The sequence below is a fragment of the Balaenoptera acutorostrata genome, chromosome 11 (assembly GCF_949987535.1).
Source record: "Balaenoptera acutorostrata chromosome 11, mBalAcu1.1, whole genome shotgun sequence".
Lineage (NCBI taxonomy): Eukaryota > Metazoa > Chordata > Mammalia > Artiodactyla > Balaenopteridae > Balaenoptera > Balaenoptera acutorostrata.
Genome location: NC_080074.1, coordinates 39,331,756 through 39,359,300, shown reverse-complemented (window position 1 = coordinate 39,359,300; position 27,545 = coordinate 39,331,756). Strand labels below are relative to the sequence as shown.

General features: G+C 35.2%; 1 protein-coding gene across 1 annotated transcript in view; it reads left to right on the top strand.

The window, feature by feature from the left end:
- The window catches only part of PTPRQ (protein tyrosine phosphatase receptor type Q), a 266,556-nt gene that overhangs the window by 89,649 nt on the left and 149,362 nt on the right, over nucleotides 1–27,545 (top strand). Inside the window, exons 26-33 of the mRNA XM_057556607.1 lie at nucleotides 3,300–3,480; nucleotides 4,866–5,027; nucleotides 5,131–5,310; nucleotides 5,954–6,061; nucleotides 6,206–6,487; nucleotides 16,333–16,515; nucleotides 16,874–16,975; nucleotides 20,702–20,822. Coding sequence (XP_057412590.1) covers nucleotides 3,300–3,480; nucleotides 4,866–5,027; nucleotides 5,131–5,310; nucleotides 5,954–6,061; nucleotides 6,206–6,487; nucleotides 16,333–16,515; nucleotides 16,874–16,975; nucleotides 20,702–20,822 — 1,319 coding nt within the window. The remainder of the gene's footprint in view (nucleotides 1–3,299; nucleotides 3,481–4,865; nucleotides 5,028–5,130; nucleotides 5,311–5,953; nucleotides 6,062–6,205; nucleotides 6,488–16,332; nucleotides 16,516–16,873; nucleotides 16,976–20,701; nucleotides 20,823–27,545) is intronic.

The window sequence follows — 27,545 nt, the reverse complement described above, 5'->3', positions numbered from 1 at the left end:
CCCTGAGACATTTTATCCCCAAAGACACTGCTTTGCTATGTAGTGTTACAAATTTCTGAGATTTGTTTAGATACATCCTTTCATCCAACCTATTTCTCAAGTATATCAGTGTTTGTCAGTGATGAGTATGAGAAGAAAGCCAGCTAAATGCTTGGACAGTTGCTTCAGATTGAGGCTGAGGACAGGACTTGAAGGTAGTTAAGGAATGCTTGAGACAAGTTTACTTCATTGATTATTAGGAACATAAATAGAATAAGTCTTAAGAATTTATCACCCAAATAATGTGCAAAATGATATAGTATCCATTAGAAGGTTTCCAAACATATGCTAATTGTAAACTTCTTTTTACCACTGGTTGATAATAGTACAAATCATGTTATAGTTTATAATAAAATAGAGAAGCGTTTCTTAAGAATAAGTCAAAATTTTCATTAATTCAATTGAGCAGACTTCTAGTGAGTGGAAGTTGATAGATGTACTAGAGTTTTTTTCATTTTTTTTTTTTTAAATCACATTAGTTATGATGAAGACTGTTACATGTAGAATCAGGTTGGTTTATTCAGGTGGATTAGGAACTTAACTCTGAAGACTTCTAATTCTTTCACATAAATTCTGAAGATTCCTAAGTAGCATATGAGAAGCTTTTCATGTTGATGAATTGTGACATCCCCTAAGTCAGTTGTCCTCAACCAGGGGCACTTTTGCTCTCCAGGAGACATTTGGCAATCTCTGAAGACAGCTTTCACTGTCACTACTGGGAAGATGCTTCTAGTGGGTAGGGACCAGGGATGCTGCTAAACTTCCTACAATGCCCGGGACAGCTCCCTATAACAAAAAATTATCCAACACAGAATGTTATTACTGCTGAGGTTGAGGATGCTGAGCTAACTCAATGAGTCCAAGCTTTTGGGAGTTGTGATGGGCCTTTATTCCCTTCTGTATCCCTCATTTCCACCCCTACTTCTCAGCCCCTTCTCATTACTCTCTTTAAGTTCTGGTTCTTTCCCATCATTTTTGCTCTTAAAATTATTTCTTTTTCATCCTTTGAAAAACCTAATACTTAATATCTTTTTAGAGAAGCAAAGTGTGGGAAGTATTCACAACATGGCACACTTGGTGATAATTAGTAACATTCTGGGTTTTTACAAAATCAATGTTCAAATCATTTGTAGTTAGGGAGGGTCTTTCCAATGAATTTGGGAAAATTCAGATAGAATTAACTCAGGTCAGCTCTTAGGCTGAAACAGCAGTTTGTCAACAGAGATGCTTAACTTAGTTAATTGATAGGGTACGATGGTTTAACTCTCAAAAGCTTATCTGACATTGGTATAAAATATGAGAGATTTAATGCAAAATCATAGTTCAGGGGAAATTCTTTGTATTACCCCGTCGTACCCTTTATAGTGCTTTGTACACTGGATTCTCAAAGGGTGGCTGATTGATAGTGGAAACAGCTGTGTGGTTCAGGCATAAACTATTGACTGGACTACCAGAGCATCTCTGAATTATGTGTTTGTGATTCATGCCTTCTCTGATTTCCCAGTGGAGAGAGAGCTGAAGTGTGCCTTGAAAGATGGAAGAGCTTTAGTTTGTTCCATATAGGGTTCCTTATCCAGAGTGCTTTATCACAATATTCTTAGAGTAAATCTTATTGGTGTCTCCCTACTTTTTATCACAATACTTTTCGGGCTAAAGATGTAACAAGATTTAGATAATTTTATTTTATAAATATCATTTGGAGAACTAGAGATATCCTTGCATCTTTTCTCCATTTTTTTATTTTTCAGAAAAGTTAATATTTAAATGAGCTGTCTTTGTAGCTAGTTAAATAAGTAAACTGCCTTAAAATTTCTTGCCATCCCGATATTTTTCCTGAGTATCTACTACTTTTTTAACAATACTAAGTGCTTTATGTTAATAAGGAATTAAAAGCCTGTTTTTGGCTCTCGGAGTAAACACAATCCCAAAACATGTAAGATAATTAAAACACAGGTGTACCAAAATTTTATAAATAAATAAAACCTATGCTATGAATTAATTACAAATTCTGAGGGTACGAGAGCAGGGAATTGAGAAGGAATAGAATAATTTTCTTTTTTTAAAAAAAGGGTTTGGAGTGAGTTTTGAAACTGAACTTGAAAAGGAATTGACAAAAAGAGAGTAGTTCTTGCAACAGTTTCTTTTTTTCCCCAAACTATTTCATTTTGGAAAATTTTGAACTGGTATAAATGGAGAAAAAAAGAGTATTTTAAAATGTGTGCCCATTAACCCATCACCTGGATTCAGTAATTAGCAGCATGCTGCCATTCTTGCCCCAGCTGTCTCTCGTTGTTGTTGCTGTTGATGCCGGCTATTTTGAAATAAATTCCAGACTTCATATCTTTTTGCACTTACGTGCCTAAGTATGGATTCCTACAAAACATGGACATTTTAATTTATTCAATAATTCCGTTACCACAATTGACACAATTACTGATATTGTCTTGGTACCATCTGAAACCTAGACCATATTCAAATTTTCTCATTCTCTTTCAATCCGTTATGCTATGTGGGAAATAAAGGAGAGAGTCCTCCTGTTGTCCCAACATAAAACTCTACTGTGTATATCTGTAATCTGCTCCTGATATTTTGTTTTCACTTCATTATGTGCCACTTTGGTGAACTCGACACTTGTGAGATACATTATGGCATCTAGGAACAATCACAGTTACCCAAAATATTCCTTAAATCCAGAGCCTTGGATAGGTCTGCCTTGAACTCTGAAAATTATTGCCATGTAATTTTGTTCATGTCTGTAACTTCTCTCGATGACAGATTAAACTATTATTAGTGACACGTATCTACCAGGCATGCAGGCTGCTCACACCTTGTATACAAATGAGGACATATAGACGGCAAAGCAAAACACATATTAATAAAGCAGTAAGCCTAGAACACTTATTTTTGGGGGGTGAGCAGTTAAAATATTTTAGTCATGAAACCTTTGCATGAGGATGTCTAATTTTACCATAAAGAAGCTAACTTAAGTCAGAAACGAATTATCTCCTTTTTCCCACAATACAGTATTGGTCTCTTAAGATACGGAATTGATCACAATGGGTACAATGATGCAGGATTTTAGTAGCTTCAGAATGAAATCTTGGAATGTGAAAGAGACAGCAGTCATGGGAATAATATTATTTAAAAAAAAAAAACCGTGATTCCAGAATTACTAGTTTTTGAAACTAGTCCTTGAGTGAAGCCATTATTAAACATAACTGTCACGAGCAGTCTTTGTAAATATCTATTTTCAATTGCAGTATATAAAAGACCCCATGGCTCCAGAAACTGTGAACATAGTAGAGTCAATGGCAGGATTATTTGAGGGTTCAGCAGAGATGTCTTCTGACCTGTACTCGATTGCTTCAGTTATGTATAACAGTCACCCACATAATAACTTTCCTGTGAGGAGCAGAGCTGAAGACCAGCCTTCAACAGTTGGTAGGTACATTTTTTTTTGTTGTTGTTCTGTGAAATGTATTTAAACCACCGGTACTAGCTAGCACAGATATGAACCTTAGCTGGGAGTTCAACCCAATTATTAATGGTCCATGTGCTGGAGTCAGATTTTTTCTTCTTTAACTGTCGGATAACCTCATACAGCAAATGGAAATGCCACACAGGCAGGAGCTGGCCCCTCCTAACCCATCTGACCTTCCTCGGAGAGAAAGTAGCACCCTAGAGTCTCTAGCCAAGCTGCATAGACAATCAGTTATTACAGTTGCCAAAGCAGGTGTGATGGGAAGGGATTAACATATCTTCAAATCATTTACAGGCCTCACACTCTCTGCAGTTTTTGACTAATAGGTTTTCAAATGTCACTGAAGGTAAATAGGTCAGAAAGTTACAACTCTAGTGCATGGGGTGATAAACAGGTGTAGGTGACCCCAATGATGTGGTGATGTCATTAGTGTATACACTTGCTCTTCAGGGTCAATGGATCTTATTGTCTCTAAAAAGAGAATGTCATGTATAGCGAATTAAAAATACTTGGTTAGAAGACACAAATCTAAATTATCTCTCTGGTTTTTCTAAAATGCTAAGTGAGAAAAAAATTTTTTCTTACTGTTTTTTCTCTGATTTGTTCCATTCCAAATTAAAAGTGTTATATTATTTTGTTGATGATGGAATTAGGCAGAAGTATCACATTGCATTTAATATATGTTTATTTCATTCATTGATCTGTTTTTCCTGAGCAAAGAAGACTTAATTTTTAGAAGACACTAAAAATTAAGAGGCCCATGATTTCTGATGTAGATGTTTCCTTAAATACTTTGTTTGGCCTAAATGCTAATTAACATTGTAAGTGCAAGTTCTAAAAAACTAAAAAAACTAACATTTTCTGAAATCCTTGGCCAGACATATTTATGTGGCAGTTTTATAAGCATGCTTGCTTTAAATCACTAATGGATTTAGCAAATGTGTGGGGAATTTTGAGTCCAAATAAAACCTTATTTCTATGATTTTCAAATTATAACGCAGCATTGACTTATAATATTTAAATTTGATATTATTGCCTAATGGTCTTTTCAGAAAAAACTCCTAGCCTGTCTTTTTTAGAAAGTTATATTTTCTCAAAACACTAATCTCTTGTTCCGGGATAGTGCATAACAACTAGCAAAACTATATTATGATCACAAACTATTTATGTATATTGTTGGGGTATATTTGGCATATTTATTATTAATTATATATCTACCTTTCATATAAAGGATTACATGGAGAGATTAATGAATAATGTGAAATTGGGTTTAAAATTTCACTGTGTGAGCAAGAATGATCTTGATCACAAAGCCAAACATTTTTTAAAAACTGATTTCAAATAGGAACTTCGAGGAATCAGTATATCGCTGACATTGCTGCTGAACAGCTGTCTTACGTTATCAGGAGACTTATACCTTTCACTGAGCACATGATTAGTGTATCTGCTTTCACCATCATGGGAGAAGGACCACCAACGGTTCTCAATGTTAGGACACGTGAGCAAGGTAAGAATGTATTTCCCTTGAAATAATTACCTGCAAATATTGCTCTTGTACACTGTAATACTTTTCTTTTCATTCATATTAATTGTTCACTCTTCTTCTCAAGTGCCAAGCTCCATTCAAGTTATAAACTATAAAAATATTAGTTCTTCATCTATTTTGTTATATTGGGATCCTCCAGAATATCCTAATGGAAAAATAACTCATTATACAATTTATGCAATGGAACTGGATACAAACAGAGCATTCCAGATGACTACTATAGATAACAGCTTTCTCATAACAGGTAGAACAAAGTTCTGTTTCGACATTCTTTTTCTGATGGAAAATACACATCTCTCTATGCCGTTAAACACAGCAGGGCACGTGTTGCATCATTCCAGATTTTGTTGTGCTGTGCTCCCATGGATATCTTGAAAAATACTTGCAGAAATTACTTGATTAGATGTGTTTTTCTTTAACTATATTTGTCTGCAAATAAAGTCATCAGATAACAGGTATCCTAAGAATATACTCTTTTTTTTTTTTTTTTTTTTTTTTTTTTAGAATATACTCTTAACCTAGGGGATTTTATGCCTGGTACATCAAAATAACTCAGTATTGATGGCTTGATTGATTGTATGTGACAATCAGCTGAAGTAATTGAGCTGACATGGTGTTTGTGCCAAATCAACTGTACTCCTTGCAGTGTGCCAAAAATGATTTCTTCAGCCTCAGATGATTGCCTTAATATTTTAGGAAAAAACTAAAACGTCATCAAGATGGAAAGGCTCTCATCCCAAGGAAGTTTGGGAGATTGGGATTATAAGGAGGCTGATTTAGAGAACCAGTCTCCCGAATAAGTTATTTTCACTACTCCTGTGTTAAATGGCACTAATACAAGAATATTATTTTAAGGACTTTAAACAAATTGCCTGTTGTCCTTATAGGGTTAAAGAAATATACAAAATATAAAATGAGAGTGGCTGCCTCAACCAGTGTTGGAGAAAGTTCTTTGTCCGAAGCAAATGACATCTTTGTGAGAACTCCAGAAGATGGTAAGAGTATCGGGTGCAGTTTTAATAAAAAGAAGCAAATGGTGTTGCATGCTTATTGCCATCTACCTCATGCTGCCTTTAGTGTCTGAAGTAATAAGCATGAAAAAATAACATGTATTTAAAGTTTTGGTTTTTTCCCCACAGAACCAGAATCATCACCTCAAGATGTTGAAGTTATTGATGTTACTGCTAGTGAAATAAGTTTGAAGTGGTCACCACCTGAGAAACCCAGTGGGATTATTGTTGCTTATGAAGTGCTCTATAAAAATATAGATGCCTTATTCATGAAGAACACCTCAACAACAAACATAATTTTAAGAGACTTAAAACCTTACACCCTCTATAACATTTCTGTAAGGTCATATACCAGATTTGGTCATGGCAATCAGTTATCTTCTTTACTCTCTGTAAGGACTTCTGAGACTGGTAAGTTTTTGTTTGTTTAATACATAGTAAGGAAGTAAACATGGCTGATAATTGCCATATTGTTTATATTTTACATAACCTAAAGTCTGTCATTCTGTTTTGTATAATCCAGGAATTTATATACTCTTTCTGGTAAAGTACGGGAAAAGACTTGCTGTGCAAATTTTTAAAGTCTGATTTACATATAAGGGAACTCCAGAATAAAAATCAGTGATTTTTTTTCAAATGAAATACCTTGAGAAATCAAAGGTCTTTTCAGTGTACCTATAAATTTGGTTGCTTTCAAATTAGGTAATAGCAGAGACACGTTCATAAGAGTAGACTCCTATACTATATATAATCTATATACATTCTCTATACATCCGTATACATCTATCTATAGATGTAGATATATCTATATTTATACATATATATGTATAGATGTACATATATGTAAAGCTGAATGTAGGTGTATATCTATAGATAGAGGTATATAGATGTATAGAGACTGTATATAAATTCTATACATATATATGTACGTGTGTGTATAGACACATACATATATCTACATACATTCTTTTTTTTAAAATAAATTTATTTATTTATTTATTTAATTTTTGGCTGCGTTGGGTCTTTGTTGCTGCGCATGGGCTTTCTGTAGTTGTGGCGAGCAGGGGCTACTCTTTGTTGTGGTGCACGGGCTTCTTATTGCGGTGGCTTCTCTTGTTGTGGAGCACAGGCTCTAGGCGCGCGACCTTTAGTAGTTGTAGCACATGGGCTCAGTAGTTGTGGCTCATGGGCTCTAGAGCGCAGGCTCAGTAGTTGTGGCGCATGGGCTTAGTTGCTCCGTGGCATGTGGGATCTTCCCGGACCAGGGCTTGAACCTGTGTCCCCTGCATTGGCAGGCAGATTCTTAACCACTGCCCCACGAGGGAAGTCCCTACATTCTTTTTTTTGGTAATTAAACTTGTTTTTATTTAGAAATTGTAATATCAGTTATGTTAACACAGTACATAAGCCATCTCAAAGTTGGATAACATAAACTCTTCTTTAAAATAGAGAAAAATAAGATTTCTTTAAATATATTTTAAATAAAAATAATTTGATTATTTTGGGAATATATTCTTTGATGAAGCTGTTACAGTCTATATACATTCTTGAGGTACGTGTATAGACAGAGGTGCAGAGTCTGAGCACAGAAAGGACATGCCTGGAGAAGCCTTACAGAGGAGGTAGCGTTTGACCTGAGTCTTAAGGAGTCGGTGGAATGGACATTATAGAGGTTGTTGTGTGGCCAGGGGATATATCCCATATAAAGGAAATAATGCAAGCAAAGAATTAATTGTGTTTCAGTGATGCAAGAGCAAATAGCACAAAGCAAGACATTTGCCTGATGATCTTAGTGCACTGTTTATATTATGTTTATAGTCATATATTGCAGCATCACTTTTAGGCCAACTCTATAAAGTTACTGTTTTATCCCTGCATTGTAAAAAATAAATATATATTGCCTAGATACTGGCTGAACCATATGGAGTTGCTATTCCTATATGTCATAATTGGCCAAATATCAACAATTTCTTATGATTCAGACAGATGCTATAGGTGAGGCCTTGTCCCTGACCTTGAGGAACTAGGAATCTAGTAAAGTAGCTTACCTTTGAGCAAAAGTATCCTCTTGAGACTGGTCACAGAAATTAATAAAATGAACCATAGAGGATGACAATAGTTGTAATGGCAGGAATAAGAGTGTAATGAAAAGAGCATTTTTTATTATCATAAGTTATCCATTATAGTGCAATTTAATTGATATTATATATATTGGCATGCTTCATTACTTTTATAAATATTGTACTTAAAATAAGTATTTTTGAGAAAAATATCTACTCTACCTGGTTTCATTTTACACCATGTCAAGGAATGAAGCATATTTTAAGTACCTGCAACATACCATTGTGGGCTCTTCTATTGGCTTTCACAAAAATTGCCTATTTAATTCCAGAATAAAGCAATAAGGTATTATTATCTTCATTCCTAATGAAAAACTGAGGTCTGAGAAGTTCATCCTTTCAACAAATATTCAACAAATAATTTACAGTATACCAACCCTTACTGGGCTATATTAGCTCTGTAAAAGAAAATGAATTTCCACCCTCCTAAAGTTAATATAAATTACTGGGTGTTTCATAGGCAATGGAATCTACATTAATGACTTTTCCTAGATCATGTTTGCTACAGTTGAACCACTGAGTTGAGTTCTTTTTGCGAAAGAGGAAGCTATAATTTTAAGCAGTCTCAAGGTGTCATTTGAAGCAGGATGTGCTCAGGAGCAACTATCTGTTTGTTCCCAGGGCTCAATATTCTTATTAAATATAATAAATACACCCTCTACTCTTACTATAAAAAACAAGATCCCACTTTTCAATATTGTTTCATGAGAAATTGAGAGCTATGCTAACTCAGTAATGTGTTAATGCTGCTAATTCCAAATAGGAGTACATTATTTGTTCAGATGTTTTATCTTGATTATTTTACTAATGCTTGGAAGTAAAATACTCTTGTGTTCAAGCAGGAAAGATCAGTGTAAGGTTGCTTGTGTGTGTGTGTGTGTGTGTGTGTGTGTGTGGATTGAATGTGTGTCTGTGTGTTTATGTAAGTTTTAAGTATAGAATGTGCAGTTGATAATCAAACTTGAGATTAGCTTATATTTTCTCATACTTAGGGCACAATAACCACATGAAGAACATTAAGTTCCCGTACAAATTACCCTTTGATGATCCATATATGTATATTTTCTTTCCTTTTTTAAGACATAACTTTCTTTACAGTAAAGCCTTTAACCGAATGCCTTGAATAAGTCTGATTTGGGGCAACAACCACTAATGGATAGTAACTTAGATGTTGGTCAAAGCTCTGTGTAGGACTGTATACATTTATTCATGTTAATGAATGGCATTTATTACTTTCTCTGTGTAACACTAAAACTATGTATGCCAAACAACAATCTTTTGGCATACTCAGGGTAACTTCCCACTTTCTATTTTAGGATCTTCATGACCTAAATTATTTTTTTAAAATTTTTTAATAGATCCAGCTTATTCCAACTGTTATAATAATTTTTATTCATGAGTTGTCTATTTTACGTGGTACTTCTACAACTGGAAACACCGTGCTATTTCAGAAAACTTTTTTTTTAAGACATTTTATTATAGAAAACAATAAAAACAATAAAATATAAACAAAAATAGCAGTATAATGAACTCTTCTGTATCCATCATCCAGGCTCAACTCATAGTTAATCTTTTTTTTTTTAATTTCTGAGATATACATTTTAAAGTAATAACTAGAATTATGACTTATAACATTATACCAGAACATATAAGATTTTTAGAAATTTCATGTAATGTCTGAAACATTTATATTAACATATTCAGAAAACTTTAAATGCATCATTACTCTCCAAAATCACTGTCATTAAGTCTGTCTTGCTTTATTTTCCCTGAAGATCCAGCATTGGTTATCCCCTAAGGATAAAAGAATTAAAATGCAAAGGATATCAGCCTGGGGTCAGGGATGCATATTTGTATCCTGACTACTGGTGGAAGGCAGTTAACTCCAGAGGGACGATTTAGCAAATTCCAATGAGAATTTTTCAAAATCGGAAGTTATACTGAGTTATAAAATTCAAGCACAGCATCACTAATTCCTTTTTTCTTGCAATTAAAGAGCTCTTCAATTCAGTCTTACTTATTTTCCTTAGCTGTAAATTTCTTTCTTGTTTTAAATATATTCTGTATCATTTTGAGCATATTTATTCATTCACTGAACAGATTTTTATGGATTCCATATCACGTGCTACCACTGAACTAGGCGCTGTAGTTACAGCAGTAAATAAGGCAAAATTTCTATCTTCCTGGAACTTAACATTCTAGAAGGGTCACAGAACATAAACCAGTAAACAGATAATATTTATGATTTTTGGTACTGGCAAATTCCTTGAAGAAAAAATATCGGGGAAAGAAAAGAGAGAGCTATATACAATAGTGAGCAGGCTATTTGAGATAGAAGACTGAGAAAAGGCCTCTCTGAGGTTATATTTACCTAGAGATATTAATAATGTATGAGATTTAATTAGATGAGGATAAGGAAGAAAAGTGTTCCAGAAAGAGGAATAGCAATTACCAAGTTCCTGAAGTGGGTGGGAAGGCACTTTATGTGTTTGAGGAAAAGCAGAACATTTCTGTCATTTGAGCAGTATGAGCTATGGGGATAGGATTAGCAGACGAGGAGGGAGAGAGGCAGGCAGAGGTGGACAATGCCAGTTCTTAGGTGCCATACTAAGACGTTTAGTGTTTAATTTTCATGTGAAGCTATTGGAGAATTATGAGACAAGAACATGATATGACTTGCAATTTTAGAAGATTGCTGCTGAATATATTGGATGTGGGAATAAAGAGGAAACTCAAGATTTATTATTAGGTTTTTGGGCTGAGTATCTTGGTGAATGAGGTACCATTTACTGAGATGAGGAAGTCTGCGGAAGAGATCAGGTGGAAAAATTCAGAAGTCCATGATTTGAACATGTTTGAAATAGTCAAGTGCCTATCAGGAAAGCAATTGGCCATATAAGCTTAAAACTCAGGGCAAGGATCCAGGGTTGAATATACAATTTAGAAGCATCATCACATCTCTGGTATTCAAAGTCAAGGGATGAGGTACTCTACATCAAGGTGAGTGTAGATAGAGATGAAAAGAAGCATACAACTATGTCCTCGAGCAACAGGACATGGAGACTTTGGAAAGTCAAGGAGGAGCCAGTCAGGTAGGAGGAAAATCAGGAGAAGGTCATGTCTTGGAAGTCAAATGAATAGATATTTTAAAGGAGAAGCAATTTATTTCCTATGTCAAATGCTGCTGACAGTGAAGTAAGATGAGGGCATGCAGTTGATTCGTGGTTTGGCAAGATGGAGTTCACCGATGACTCCATGACAGTAGGTTTCATGGTTAAAAATGGGGGCAAATGCCTAATTGAAGTGGGACTTAAGAGAGCACGATGGACAAGAAAGTGGAGAAAATGAGGAAAGGCAGATTTTGAGGAATGTTGATATAAAGTGGAGGATAGAATGGAGCAATAGCTGATGTGTGTTTACATGTATACAATGATATAAATAATTCAGTGAAGAGAGAAAAACTAAAAATACAACAGAGAGGAAAGAATGTCAAGTCTAAAGTCTGACTAGGTAGATGGAGTGGAATCTAGTGCTGAAGTGGGCTAGGTTTTAGAAAGGAGTAAGGAGAGAAGGCAGTTAAAGGAAGAGGGGTGGTAGGAACGTATGTAGTCCTCTTCTGAAAGTTTTTATTTTCTCAATGAAATTAGAAGCAAGTTTATTAGCTTCGAATAAGGAGGGGGAGGAGATATTGGATGTTTGTGGAGAGAGAATATGGTGAAAACATACATAACAGAGGAGACTGAATTAACTAAAAAATAGATAGGCTGCCAAGCAGTGAAAAAGATTGATTTGAGATTTGAGGTTATAAATTAAAGTAAGGCTAGTGAGCATGGAGTGGTATTTTATTCAGACATTTTTAGCTGTTATATTGCAGATGTAGAACTAGCCCTGAGTTCAGTTTAACCTAAGTTGGAATCTTGCAAGAAAAGTAAGATAGAAAAGGGAGTTTCTGGAGATTACTAGGGAGTGATTTTAGTGATAGACTGTGGACTCTGACCTGAGTAAGTAGGGAGATGAGGACATAAGGGAGGTGATGGACAGTGAAGATTTGATGAGGGTCAAAGACTTGTTGGATTGGCCATACAAGAGTCAGTCAGCTGGAAAGATAGGTGGTTGCCAAAGAGAGGAATACTGACAGTTATTGGTAATGACAAGCCCTCAGGTGTTGCCATGAAAGCTAATGGTTAAAGTGAGGTGGAGGAAAAGATCATTGAAATTATGAAATTATGGAGCTTGAAGAATACAGAGTCCACGGAATAGCACAGATCACTTCCATCAATGTTGACATCTCTGAGAGTGATAGAGAGGAAGTCAGTCATACAGGTGATAAACTTTTTAAGACGTGTGGAGAAGTGGAAGAGTACCACTAGGTGATTGTCTTAAAGGAGGGGTAACACCTCGAGTTTTTCAGGAAGAAGAAGAATAGATCTGGATATGGCAAAGAAAAGCATGAATACTTGACTTCCAGGCCCTATGGTTATAGGAATGATGAGAGAAAAACAAATAGCTCTCTGTTACCCAAGAGTGCTGAGTTGTAGTGTTCTCAAGCAATTCCAAGATTTCACTTAGAGCCAGAAGGCTAAGAAAGCATTCAGAGTAGTTGTTGAGGATTTTTCTCAATTTAATGGTTTGGCTTGGAAAGATAGTAGAGAAGATTTTGAGTCTTTGGGAAGGGATAGTAGGATTATATTGCTATATATTATTATATCAAGTTATGTATTGAATTACAGTTCTTCCCAAAGTTTTAGAAATATTAACATTCTTATCTCAGTTTTTCCTCTTAGGTCTGCTTTAGATGCAATGCACTTCATAACAGGTAACAGTGAGGGTGAGGGGGTACTGTTTCTACATTTTTAAGGCTTTTGAATTTTCTCTACTATATTTATTAGTAGCATTTTTTATATCCATTGTATTTAGACTACCAGTAAAAAAGGTTCTATTCTTTCTTTTGAAAGGAAAGGACTTATATCAGGACTCTATAATGGCAAAAATATGCACATATTTAGTTTATGTTGTTTAACTGTCAAGTTAGTCATTATTGTTACTGTTCTATGAAGGCAATTTTAAACCAGTATCTTTCCAACTGTGATCTTTCATCGCCAGCAAATATTTTTCTGCTTAAAGTGCATTGTTTACAGTTTCATCTGTTGAGGTTGCATTGATGGCTTTCTCTCTGTTTTTGATTGTCTGAATATGCTTTTATTTTGCTATTGTTAATTTTTCTGGGTTTAGAATTCCATTAGTTTTTCAACTGAGGTCACTTTTCTGTCTAATTGTCATTCCTATGTAGATGATCTGTTTTCTTCCTGGTGCTGTTAAGATCTTCTCTTCTTTGGTATTCTGTACTTTCACAATGATGTGTCTAAATATGAGTTTTTAAAATTTATTTATTTTATTTATTTATTTTTGGCTGTATTGGGTCTTCGTTGCTGCGTGCGGGCTTTCTCTAGTTGCAGTGAGTGGGGGCTACTCTTCGTTGCGGTTCGCGGGCTTCTCATTGCGGTGGCTTCTCTTGCTGTGGAGCACGGGCTCTAGGCACGTGGGCTTCAGTAGTTGTAGCACGCGGGCCCAGTAGTTGTGGCTCACGAGCTCTAGAGCGCAGGCTCAGTAGTTGTGGTGCATGGGCTTAGTTGCTTCGCGGCACGTGGGATCTTCCTGGACCAGGACTCGAACCCGTGTCCCCTGCATTGGCAAGCGGATTCTTAACCACTGCCCCAACAGGGAAGCCCCTAAATATGATTTTTTAAAGAAAATTTTGCTTGAGATTTATTGGGATTCCTTGTTCTGAAGCTTGATATCTTTCAACAATTTTGATCAGTCCCAGCCATTATCCCTTCAAATATTTCTTCTTCTTCATTTTCTCTACTTTCTTAGACCCCCTTAGTATATCCTTTATGTCTCTTAACTGCCATTTTATATTCTCTACATTTTCTTTCTCTGAGTTACTTTTTGATAATTTATTCAATACTGTAATTTTTTTTTGCTAAAATTTTCACTATATCTAATCTGCTTTTTTGTGCATCAAGAGAATTTTAATTTTAGTTATTATTTTTCTATTCTACAAGTCCTATATGGTTCTCTTTCAGGTCTGCTTGGTTATTTACATTATTTATTATTATCTAAAGAATTCTTTGCTCATACTTTCAAATGTTTGATTTCTTGAGATATATTAAACATTTGTATTTTTATTCTTTGATAACTTCAGTGTCTAAAGTCTTTTGAAGTCTGACTGCTGTGTGTGTGTGTGTGTTTTCCTTTTTCTTTGCTGGCTTTAACTATTGGTGCCTGATTTGCCTGTGTGTTTTGTGACTTTTATCAGTGAGTTCATATTCCTTGAAACTTCATCTGTGGGAAATTTATGTAGACTGAGTTGAAGTTGAGTTTCTGCCAAGAAAATGTGTGTTTGCTTCTGCTAGTTGCTTTTGAGTAATGGCAACTCAAATTCATTTTAATTTATATTCTGAAGTAGAGGTCTTTTCAGGCTATATGGGTAGCATGTATTTAGGCCACATATGCTCATAGGGATAGGCTTACAGTTCCAAAAATGTGTAATATTTCTTTCTATTCCACCTCTTCATCCAGAGGAGTGGCAAGAGGAAAAAAGTTACTTTCCTGGCCTCTTTTGCACGGTGGGCTTACTTCTCACCCCCTAGTCCTTGAGAGTGAATACACCACATTGCACAAGCCTAGGAGTTACCACTCACATTGAGTTCTGTGGTACGCTGCAGAAGAATTCAAGGTGCCCCCAGAGATGGCCAATATCATGGCCCTAGTTGAAATTGCATTCTTTTGGGGTTCCAATTCTTCATGCAGGGGTATCCTTTATCCTTCTTCTGGCCCAAGGTTTTATACTCTTTTTCTGGCACTCTACACAGCTGTTAATACAGAAACTCAAAGTCACCAGGATTGACCAGTACCCTCCAAGGCAGAGCAGGCTTTAGTACCAGCTTCCATCTCAGGATTCTTGTTTTTACTTTGTTTTTTGTTTGTTTGTTTGATTTTATTTTGTTTGTTTTTTTGCATTTGTTTTTGGACCACCAGAAATTTCTCACTCCCTTGTCAGCTCTGCAATTCCTTACGTGACAAGAAAAATGTTAATTTTATGCAGTTTTCCTTCTTTTAATTATAATAGTCATTCAATTTGGTGTTTATCTATTCCAGTATTTTGGCAGGATTGGAATCCCACATGTAGTAGTAGTATTTGAATATATGTAGAAAACCATTTTGTGACCATTACATTCAATATAAGAAGAACATTAGTAGATACAGAAAACTAGTGTTTTATTTATTGATATCCTGTATCCTTAGTAGACTGTTACCAGGTTATTATATGCGACCTTATATCTAGGAGAGGATCCTTGTCTTGTCATAGATCTTGTTGTATATCAAAACTAATCTGTTAATCATTTATGTATTATTATCATTATTAATGAAAGGCAGAATCAAGTTTTAAGTGTTTTTCAGTCCTCCTTCTTGTACAGTTAGCCCTTTGTATCTGTGGACCCTGTATCCACAGATTCAACCAACTGTGGGTTGAAAATATTTGAAAAAAAATTGCAGCAAGTTCCAAAAAGCAAAACTTGAATTTACTGCATGCTGGCAGGCAACTATTTACATAGCATTTCCATTGTATTCACAATTATTTACATAGCGTTTATATTGTATTAGGTATTATAAGTAAACTAGAGATGATTTAAAGTATACAGGAGAATGTCCATGGGTTATATGCAAATACTATGCCATTTTATATAAGACTTGAGCATCCTTGAATTTTGGTATCCATGAAGGGGGTGGGGGTGAGGGTCCAATTCACTGCAGACACCAAGGGACCACTTTATCTGTATGTACTGCAATGTAAGACAGTTTAATATAGTCTCAGGTATTTTAGTAAAAATATCATCCTATAAACATTAGTCTGTAGAGTTGTAGTATGAATTTTCTTTGAAATGAAATTTGTCTTATACAGTTGTAAGTGCTATAATTTACCCATATTTTACTGCATTTAGGATGTTTATTATAATCGCACTCTAATGAATGTTCATGTATACATATCCTTATCCACTGGAGCGAAAACTTCAGCAAAATGCACTATTAGGGTGGAATTGTTTTATGCATGTATATTTTTGTTTTTTTCAGTGCCTGATAGTGCACCAGAAAATATTACTTACAAAAACATTTCCTCTGGAGAGATTGAGCTATCATTTCTTCCCCCAAATAGTCCCAATGGAATTATACAAAAATATACAATTTATCTCAAGAAAAGTAATGGAAGTGAGGAAAGAATTATAAATACAACCTCTTTGACCCAGAACATTAAAGGTAAAAATGTATATAATATTGGATATTTACATTTATGTTGACAGAGTGGCCACAAAATATTAGCTTGTTGTTATATTAGAAATGTTAAGTGTGATTAGCTTTATACAGGGTGTGACAATTCTGGCCTTCTGGTAAAAAAAACTAGAAGTTTATGGCAGGTCATATGAAAGACTACTCTAAGTCAGTTCTTTCCCACATTTTTTAATATTTTGTCTTCAGAATAGGAGTTACTATTCCAAGAACTACATTTTCATTTAGTTTTTACTTTTGAAAGAGTGTTAAGAGACATTTCATAGTTTGCTTCTTGCATATAATTAAGGGACATTTTGTAAGTCTTATCTATTTTATTTCTATTTAGGACTGAAGAAGTATACGCAATATATAATTGAGGTGTCAGCTAGTACACTCAAAGGTGAAGGAGTTCGGAGTGCACCCATAAGTGTGCTGACTGAAGAAGATGGTAAATATAGCAGTGAATAGTGATATATTTTGAATCCATCACATTTCAAAAAACATGTATACAGAATGAAGATATAATATAAGAATTCTCCAGCCTTGGGTAGCACTTGTGTGCTGCACCAGCTTTATACAGAGATTTCATTGTCATGATTTAAAAGAAGCTTGCAGAGTCAGATTTATGTTCAGTAAAATCAGATATAAAATGCATTTTTAAAAATTCTGAAGTCATCCATGCTCTGTAAAAAAGAAATCAGTAGTATTTTTTTCCATGGGAATTTTTTCATCCATGCTCTGTAAAAAAAAAATCAGTAATATTTTTTTCCATGGGAATTTTTAAGGCTAAAATTTTGGTGCGAATAGTTTGAACATCAATCAGTATATGTTATGACTGTGTTTTTCAACTTTAACATTCATAAGAATAGACATTTACATAAGTTTTGTAGTAGATTCTGTTATATCAACCTGCAACATTTTTTATTGTTATTAGGATTAGCTTGCTAATGACTTCAGGCTATTTTCCAGGTTTCTCTACGTAATTTGCCAAGATGCTATTCCTGAATGTTAATAGCCTTCATATTGAATATTTAAGCCTACATTTTCCTAACCTGAATAAAATCAACTTTACTACTGAGCCCACTTTACAATACTACTTCACTAAGTTATAGGCATATATCATGCTAAGAAAATTACTTTTGAGAGATATATTTGGGATTTGGATTTACATTTTATGTTTTTTACATTGGGTATTTTGAGAATGTTATTTTTCTTCTGTAAAAGAAAGTCCCATTGCGAAGAGGGGTAGGTCTGGATGTAACATGTGTTTGTAGAATATCTTTTTTCACCCTCTCAGGTTTCCCCAACTTCACACTGCACTGCACTCTGTGGTTCAGATTCTAGTCATTCACCAGGACAGAATGTATATTACGTACTTCTAGAAGAAGAAAGGCTTTTCTCTGCATTCTTCTTACTTTACTCCAAGTAATAAACTCTTCAGAAGCCCTCTTCCCCCATTTCAGGTCCCTCTATGTTTTCCCCTCTACCAAAATACTTCACCAAAGCATCCTGGTAAGGTGATCTACCAGGGTCAGAAACTGGTAGATCTTAGTTTCTACCCCCAGTTCTAGAAACTTAGAACGGGTTGCCCCAGTTTCTAAGTCTTCTCATGGGTTAGTCTTCCTTAGTTATTGCCTCTACTTTCCATGCTTGTTTCTTCAGCAAATCTCACCTGTCCAAATTTTCATTTTTTTCATAGATTCTCCTTGCTCTCAAAGTGAAAATTAACCAAATAAAAAAGTTCTCCCAAAGAGACAATGGCTAAAGGCTAGGGAAGAAGGTTAGCTCTCCTTCTCTCTTAGGTAATGTCTAAGAAAGATGTATTAAATCATTTTAGCAATGCCCTAATAGACATAGTACCCTCTTTATTTCCAATCTAATGAAATAGTCCCTATAGTAAGAATCTGAGGTCTTATATGAAGGACCCTAGACCAGTAGTGAACATATATTTTGAACAGGCAGAGTTTATTACCACTCAAGTCAATAGTTTCAAATTATACTATGCATCCAAATTACCTGGGCTGTTAAAAATGCAGAGTCATAGTAAACTTCCATCTAAGTCCTTGGCCCAGTTATTGATATAATTGCTAAGGAATAGGGTGAAGAACAAGACCTCTTTTAGAAAAATTATAGCAAATCTAGAATGGATAAAGGCCTGAGAAGCTTTGCTTTATTGGGTAGTAGGAGCTCCTTGCCTTCATGGAGCTTGAAGTTCAGCACAAGAGATCTAAATTTGACAAATGTGTAGACAAGTAATTTTTATTATTCTAATTACTGGTTTACGTGTTCACCAGGACCAAAAACAAGGAACTTTAGCTACTCTGAAGCACCCAGGAAAATGTAGCTGATTAAGTTATGTTTAAACTGTGACCTGAAGACAGACGAGTAGAGGCAGGGTGAGGGATAGGATAGATCATGCCACGCAGAGTGAGTAAGAGCCTTATGAAGACCCTTATCTATCCTCATGTGCTCTGTCTTGATGACTTGGATAGATTGCAAAAGATATTGCATTTATTTAATCTAATTTTTCCCATTTCATTTTTTAAAACTGCAATTCTGAATACAAAGGTTATTTTAACAAATACTAAAATGGTTGAAACTTAGTCTGCTGTAGTAGATATTCAGTATTTTATTTAAAAAGGCATGTTAATTACATTTATGTAGCAATAAAATGTTTTACCTAAAAAAATACCCAAGAATGTATTGGAGATTAAATATAAAACACCAAGAACTGATATTCCACATAAACATCTTAAAGCATATTATAGAAGAAAAATGCTTAGTTACAACATATAATATTCTATCTCAGTACTAGTTTTGATTAAAATCTTTTTTTTCCAATAATAAGCAAAAGTTAAGTTTGGCAATGATATTCAGAAAAAAAATATTCTAGGTTTTTGTTTTGACAGATGAAAGAGAGTTCTTGGTTAGAGGTAATTCATATCTTGGGAAACAGACATCTCCAAATGATATATGGATTCTTGCGATAATCAATATTTGTTAGCATTTTTATTATACTGCCAGTGAGAATACCAACTGAAAATATAAATTAGCTGTCACTGTTATTCTATAGAACTCATCTCATAAAGCTTTTCTCTGCTCAATAAATTTATTAAAAAAAACTGTTGTTACCAAAATAATGAAAACACACACGCGTATGTGTACACTATAGTGGAGATTACTCAGAAAATCAGAAAGAAAATATAATAGGCAGCATTTTCTCCAAATTATTGGAAAAAGTGATTTGCACAAATACTAACCTGTAACATTGTTCAAAGATCTGAATAAATTCTCAGAATTTCTATTAGCTATGAGTTCACTTTCCATGCATAACTAAAACAATGATCAAAATTGTAGTAATTTATACCCTTTTACATGCAAAAAAATTGTGTTAATATTCTAAGACATTACTATGCTGTTATACAGGAGCTGAGAAGTGCCATTCTAAATGTTTTATCTAAGTGGAAATATAAACTTGCTAATTAGTTTGCAGTAATTTTTTTAGTGTTTATTCAATTCAGAATGGCTAAAATAGTTAAATCCTTACACTATTATAGCACAATTAGAAGTAGACCCTAAAATGTCTATATTCTTGTTTATGTGCTACATTGGCATTTCCTTTGTAACCCATTCAATTTTGAAGACTCAGTGAACAGATTTTGATATTATTTTGCAGTTTAATGACACTACTGAAATTAAGGAGTGTAGTTTTCATTTGTGAGGTCTGTCATTTTAATTGCTCTCACAATGTTATACTTATCACTTTCCCACTTTTGGATGCGTGTTTTTTTCCCATCTCTTTTTATTGTTTGTGGAGCTCTTTTATTGTATATTTATTCACCCCAACCAAGAGTTTTATTTTTATTAGAGGATGATAATTTACCAAGATGTACTTGAACAGTAGGTAAATCACAATGACATAGCCCTTGTTCTTTTTTTCTCATGAAATATTTTTTTCCATTGAATCACAGAAACAGATGTTCTAACACCACCATGCAAAATCTTCTTTTATCATCTCATTTTGAAAGTAAACAGTCTCTCAAGCCCATGGAGAAAGGCACTGTACCTGATTCATTTACCAGAAAGTTCATAATAAAAATTTTGTGCATTTCTATTTTAACTTTTTCTTATATATGTTTAATAAAATGCATTATCATATATTCTAACTTTTCAGCTCCTGATTCTCCCCCACAAGACTTCTCTGTAAAACAGTTGTCTGGTGTCACGGTACAGTTGTCATGGCAACCACCCCTGGAGCCAAATGGAATTATCCTCTATTACACAGTTTATGTCTGGTAAGAATTTTTTTCTTTTTTGGAAATAGTTCTGAGAACAAGTATTAATCTGTAACATAATAGGAATGCAGTTTTTAAATTTCAGATTGTGAAGGTACATTAGGAATCTGATTATTAATAGGCTAGTTAATATGCCTTTATTAAGAAACAACTTTTTCCTATATTATGTAGAGGTCCAAGCATAGTCAGATAATGATTTTTGTAACCAAAACAAAAAAATGTGTATTATGTGCAATTACACTAAAATTCTGCTCTTCAGAGTCATGGACTGATCAGCTTATGTGAATACAAGTGAATACAAAGGCTTTCAGTTTTACTCCAATATTCTCTATGCCACTGTCTCTTTAAGTTTCCTTGAGCAGAATAATTTAACTAAAATTTAACTGAAAAGATATTTCTCCAGAAATCTATTATTTAAGGTCAATTTTCCATTGAAATGTAAGCAATATTTATTTTTTACTGATCACCTTTACCCTAATTGCCTATTTATGAGTCAATCATGAAAAAGATGTAATCCTATAGTGCTTCTCATCAATTAACAACGTGGCTGTATTGCTTCATGAAAGCTCAATAGATAAAAATGCTCACTTTGATCTAATATAAGTCCTCGTAAAAGGATTCACCACTCAGTAATATATTTCCTAGTGTATTTTAAATATTTCAACTCAGAAAATACAATTTACATAATGCTTTATAGAACTTAGGCATTTCTTACTTTTGTATTCCTCACTTGGAAGGTCCATCATTGAGTAAGAGGCTATGGTGTTTTTAAAAAGTCTATTCTTCTCTTTCCTAAATTAAGATTTTTCCCCCCCAATGCCTGTTTATACCCTTTGCATACTGCTCCTTAGGACATGTCCTGTATTCTTCATTGCCTGATTCATAATCATTTTGCTTACTCTTTGGCAAAATTGGGAGTGACATGAGGGATGTTAGTGGGAAGAGAAGCAGTGAGAAGAAGGTAACCATTCCGCTCTATTACCCTACTCATTCATTTATCGATTCAGTTTTTCATTCCTTCATTCAGTAATATTGATAGAGTATCTATGTACCTGTGAACAAGGCCCCTGCCCTCAAGGAGCTCATATTCTAAAGAGATAAGTGGATTATATACCCAGAAACTTAAAAATGAGGGGAAATAGGGGGAAAGAAGGCTACTTTTCATAGAGTGCTTTGGAAGTCCTCTTTGAAGAAGTGGCATTGAGTTGTGGTCTGAATGCCAAGAAGGAGCTTCTTGTCAAGAGAAGATCTGCAGGAGGAGGGAACATCAACCGCATAGGCTCTGTGGGGGATACACTTGTCGTTTTGAAGACCATAGAGGAGGTCAGTGTTGCCGGAGAGAGAGACAGAGTAGAGTTATCCTGTAGGGTAGGAGGCCAACAAAGGTCAGGAGCTAAGCCACCGTAAGGATTTTGTTTTCATTTCAGTTGTAATGGGACTTACTAGAGAATTTCAAGCACCTTGGATACTTTATGGAGAATGCATTGCAGGAGGCAAAAGTGTTAACAGGGTTACTAGGTAGGAGATTACTTTAGGAGTCTGGGCCGTGGATGATGCTGGGATGAAGGAAAGAAGTGGGCAGCTTTTTATAACATTTAGGAAGAAGAGTTGATAGGATTTGGTGAATGGATTGGCTGTGAAATTGAAAAAAAAAAAAGAGAAACAAATCAATGGAATCAATGATGACTTCTAGATTTTTCTTTTTCTTTCTTTTTTTTTAATGTTTATTTATTTATTTTCTTATTAGTCATCCATTTCACACACATAAGTGTATACATGTCAATCCCAATCTCCCAATTCATCACACCACCACCCCCACCCCCCTGCCGCTTTCCCCCCTTGGTGTCCATACGTTTGTTCTCTACATCTGTGTCTCAATTTCTGCTCTGCAGACCAGATCATCTGTATCATTTTCTAGGTTCCACATATATGCGTTAATATACGATATTTGTTTTCCTCTTTCTGACTTACTTCACTCTGTATTACAGTCTCTAGATGCATCCCCGTCCCTACAAATGACCCAATTTTGTTCCTTTTTATGGCTGAGTAATATTCCATTGTATATATGTACCACACCTTCTTTATCCATTCGTCTGTCAATGGGCATTTAGGTTGCTTCCATGACCTGGCTATTGTAAATAGTGCTGCAATGAACATTGTGGTACACGACTCTTTGAATTATGGTTTTCTCAGGGTATATGTTCAGTAGTGGGATTGCTGGGTCATATGGTAATTCTATTTTTAGTTTTTTAAGGAACCTCCATACTGTTCTCCATAGTGGCTGTATCAATTTACATTCCCACCAACAGTGCAAGAGGATTCCCTTTTCTCCACACCCTCTCCAGCATTTGTTGTTTGTAGCTTTTCTGATGATGCCTATTCTAACCAGTATGAGGTGATACATCATTGTAGTTTTGATTTGCATTTCTCTAATAATTAGTAATGTTGAGCAGCTTTTCATGTGCTTCTTGGCCATCTGTATGTCTTCCTTGGAGAAATGTCTACTTAGGTCTTCTGCCCATTTTTGGATTGGGTTGTTTGTTTTTTTAATATTGAGCTGCATGAGCTGTTTATATATTTTGGAGATTAATCCTTTGTCCGATGATTCATTTGCAAATATTTTCTCCCGTTCTGAGGGTTGTCTTTTCGTCTTGTTTATGGTTTCCTTTGCTGGGCAAAAGCTTTTAAGTTTCATTAGGTCCCATTTGTTTATTTTTGGTTTTACTTCCATTACTCTAGGAGGTGGATCAAAAAAGATCTTGCTGTGATTTATGTCAAAGAGTTCTTCCTGTGTTTTCCTCTAATAGTTTTATAGTGCCCGGTCTTACATTTAGGTCTCTAATCCATTTTCAGTTTATTTTTGTGTATGCTGTTAGGGAGTGTTCTAATTTCATTCTTTTACATGTAGCTGTCCAGTTTTCCCAGCACCACTTATTGAAGAGACTGTCTTTTCTGCATTGTATATCCTTGCCTCCTTTGTCATAGATTAGTTGACCATAGGTCGTGGGTTTATCTCTGGGCTTTCTATCCTGTTCCATTGATCTATATTTCTGTTTTTGTGCCAGTACCATATTGTCTTGATTACTGTAGCTTTGTGGTATAGTCTGAAGTCAGGGAGTCTGATTCCTCCAGCTCCGTTTTTTTCCCTCAAGACTGCTTTGGCTATTCGGGGTCTTTTGTGTCTCCATACAAATTTTAAGATGATTTGTTCTAGCTCTGTAAAAAATGCCATTGGTAATTTGATAGGAATTGCATTAAATCTGTAGATTGCTTTGGGTAGTGTAGTCATTTTCACAATGTTGATTCTTCCAATCCAAGAACATGGTATATCTCTCCATCTGTTGGCCTCATCTTTAATTTCTTTCATCAGTGTCTTATAGTTTTCTGCATACAGGTCTTTTGTCTCCCTAGGTAGATTTATTCGTAGGTATTTTATTCTTTTTGTTGCCATGGTAAATGGGAGTGTTTCCTTAATTTCTCTTTCAGATTTTTCATCATTAGTGTATAGGAATGCAAGAGATTTCTGTGCATTAATTTTATATCCTGCAACTTTACCAAATTCATTGATTAGCTCTAGTAGTTTTCTGGTGGCATCTTTAGGATTCTCTTTGTATAGTATCATGTCATCTGCAAACAGTGACAGTTTTACTTCTTCTTCTCCAATTTGTATTCCTTTTATTTCTTTTTCTTCTCTTATTGCTGTGGCTAGGACTTCCAAAACTATGTTGAATAATAGTGGTGAGAGTGGACATCCTTGTCTCGTTCCTGATCTTAGAGGAAATGCTTTCAGTTTTTCACCATTGAGAATGACGTTTGCTGTGGGTTTGTCGTATATGGCCTTTATTATGTTGAAGTAGGTTCCCTCTTTGCCCACTTTCTGGAGAGTTTTTATCATAAATGGATGTTGAATTTTGTCAAAAGCTTTTTCTGCATCTATTGACATGATCATATGGTTTTTCATCTTCAATTTGTTAATATGGTATATCACATTGATTGATTTGCGTATATTGAAGAATCCTTGCATCTCTGGGATAAATCCCACTTGATCATGGTGTATGATCCTTTTAATGTGCTGTTGGATTCTGTTTGCTAGTATTTTGTTGAGGATTTTTGCATCTATATTCATCAGTGATACTGGTCTCTAATTTTCTTTTTTTGTAGTATCTTTGTCTGGTTTTGGTATCAGGGTGATGATGGCCTCATAGAATGAGTTTGGGAGTGTTCCTTCCTCTGCAATTTTTTGGAAGAGTTTGAGAAGGATGGGTGTTAGCTCTTCTCTAAATGTTTCATAGAATTCACTTGTGAAGCCATCTGGTCCTGGGCTTTTGTTTGTTGGAAGATTTTTAATCCCAGTTTCAATTTCATTACTTGTGATTGGTCTCTTCATATTTTCTATTTCTTCCTGGTTCAGTCTTGGAAGGTTATACCTTTCTAAGAATTTGTCCATTTCTTCCAGGTTGTCCATTTTATTGGCATAGAGTTGCTTGTAGTAGTCTCTTAGGATGCTTTGTATTTCTGTGGTGTCTGTTGTAACTTCTCCTTTTTCATTTCTAGTTTTATTGATTTGAGTCCTCTCCCTCTTTTTCTTGATGAGTCTGGCTAATGGTTTATCAATTTTGTTTACCTTCTCAAAGAACCAGCTTTAGTTTTATTGATCTTTGCTATTGTTTTCTTTGTTTCTATTCCATTTATTTCTGCTCTGATCTTTATGATTTCTTTCCTTCTGCTAACTTTGGGTTGTGTTTGTTCTTCTTTCTCTAGTTCCTTTAGGTGTAAAGTTAGATTGTTTACTTGAGATGTTTCTTGTTTCTTGAGGTAGGTTTGTATAGCTATAAACTTCCCTCTTAGAACTGCTTTTGCTGCATCCCATAGGTTTTGGATCATCGTGTTTTCATTGTCATTTGTCTCTAGGTATTTTTTGATTTCCTCTTTGATTTCTTCAGTGATCTCTTGGTTATTTAGTAACATATTATTTAGCCTCCATGTGTTTGTGTTTTTTACGTTTTTTTCCCTGTAATTCATTTCTAATCTCATAGCGTTGTGGTCAGAAAAGATGCTTGATATGATTTCAGTTTTCTTAAACTTACTGAGGCTTGATTTGTGACCCAAGATGTGATCTATCCTGGAGAGTGTTCCATGCGCACTTGAGAAGAAAGTGTAATCTGCTGTTTTTGGATGGAATGTCCTATAAATATCAATTAAATCTATCTGGTCTATTGTGTCATTTAAAGCTTGTGTTTCCTTATTAATTTTCTGTTTGGATGATCTGTCCATTGGTGTAAGTGAGGTGTTAAAGTCCCCCACTATTATTGTGTTACTGTCGATTTCCTCTTTTAGAGCTGTTAGCAGTTGCCTTATGTATTGAGGTGCTCCTGTGTTGGGTGCATATATATTTATAATTGTTATATCTTCTTCTTGGATTGATCCCTTGATCATTATGTATTGTCCTTCCTTGTCTCTTGTAACTTCTTTATTTTAAAGTCTATTTTATCTGATATGAGTATTGCTACTCCTGCTTTCTTTTGATTTCCATTTGCGTGGAATATCTTTTTCCATCCCCTCACTTTCAGTCTGTATGTGTCCCTAAGTCTGAAGTGGGTCTCTTGTAGACAGCATATACATGGGTCTTGTTTTTGTATACATTCAGCGAGCCTGTGTCTTTTTTTTTTTTTTTAAAAACCTCAGGCTTTTTTTTTTTAAATTAATTAATTTATTAATTAATTTTTGGCTGTGTTTGGTCTTCGTTTCTGTGCGAGGGCTTTATTTAGTTGTGGCGAGCAGGGGCCACTCTTCATCGCGGTGCGCGGGCCTCTCACTGTTGCGGCCTCTCTTGTTGCGGAGCACAGGCTCCAGACACACAGGCTCAGTAGTTGTGGCTCACGGGCCCAGTTGCTCCACGGCATGTGGGATCTTCCCAGACCAGGGCTCGAACCCGTGTCCCCTGCATTGGCAGGCAGATTCTCAACCACTGCACCACCAGGGAAGCCAGAGCCTGTGTCTTTTGGTTGAAGCATTTAATCCATTCACGTTTAAGGTAATTATCGATATGTATGTTCCTAATACCATTTTCTTAATTTTGGGGGGATTTGTTTCTGTAGGTCCTTTTCTTCTCTTGTGTTTCCCACTTAAAGAAGTTCCTTTAGCATTTGTTGTAGAGCTGGTTTGGTGGTGCTGAATTCTCTTAGCTTTTGCCTGTCTGTAAAGCTCTTGATTTCTCCATCAAATCTGAATGAGATCCTTGCTGGGTAGAGTAATCTTGGTTGTAGGGTCTTCCTTTCATCACTTTGAGTATATCATGCCACTCCCTTCTAGCTTGTAGAGTTTCTGCTGAGAAATCAGCTGTTAACCTTATGGGAGTTCCCTTGTATGTTATTTGTCATTTTTCCCTTGCTGCTTTCAATAATTTTTCTTTGTCTTTAATTTTTGCCAATTTGATTACTATGTGTCTCGGTGTGTTTCTCCTTGGATTTATCCTGTATGGGACTTGCTGTGCTTCCTGGACTTGGGTGGCTATTTCCTTCCCCATGTTAGGGAAGTTTTTGACTATAATCTCTTCAAATATTTTCCCTGGTCCTTTCTCTCTCTCTTCTCCTTCTGGGACCCCTATAATGCGAATGTTGTTGTGTTTAATGTTGTCCCAGAGGTCTCTTAGGCTGTCTTCATTTCTTTTCATTCTTTTTTCTTTAGTCTGTTCCACAGCAGTGAAATCCACCATTCTGTCTT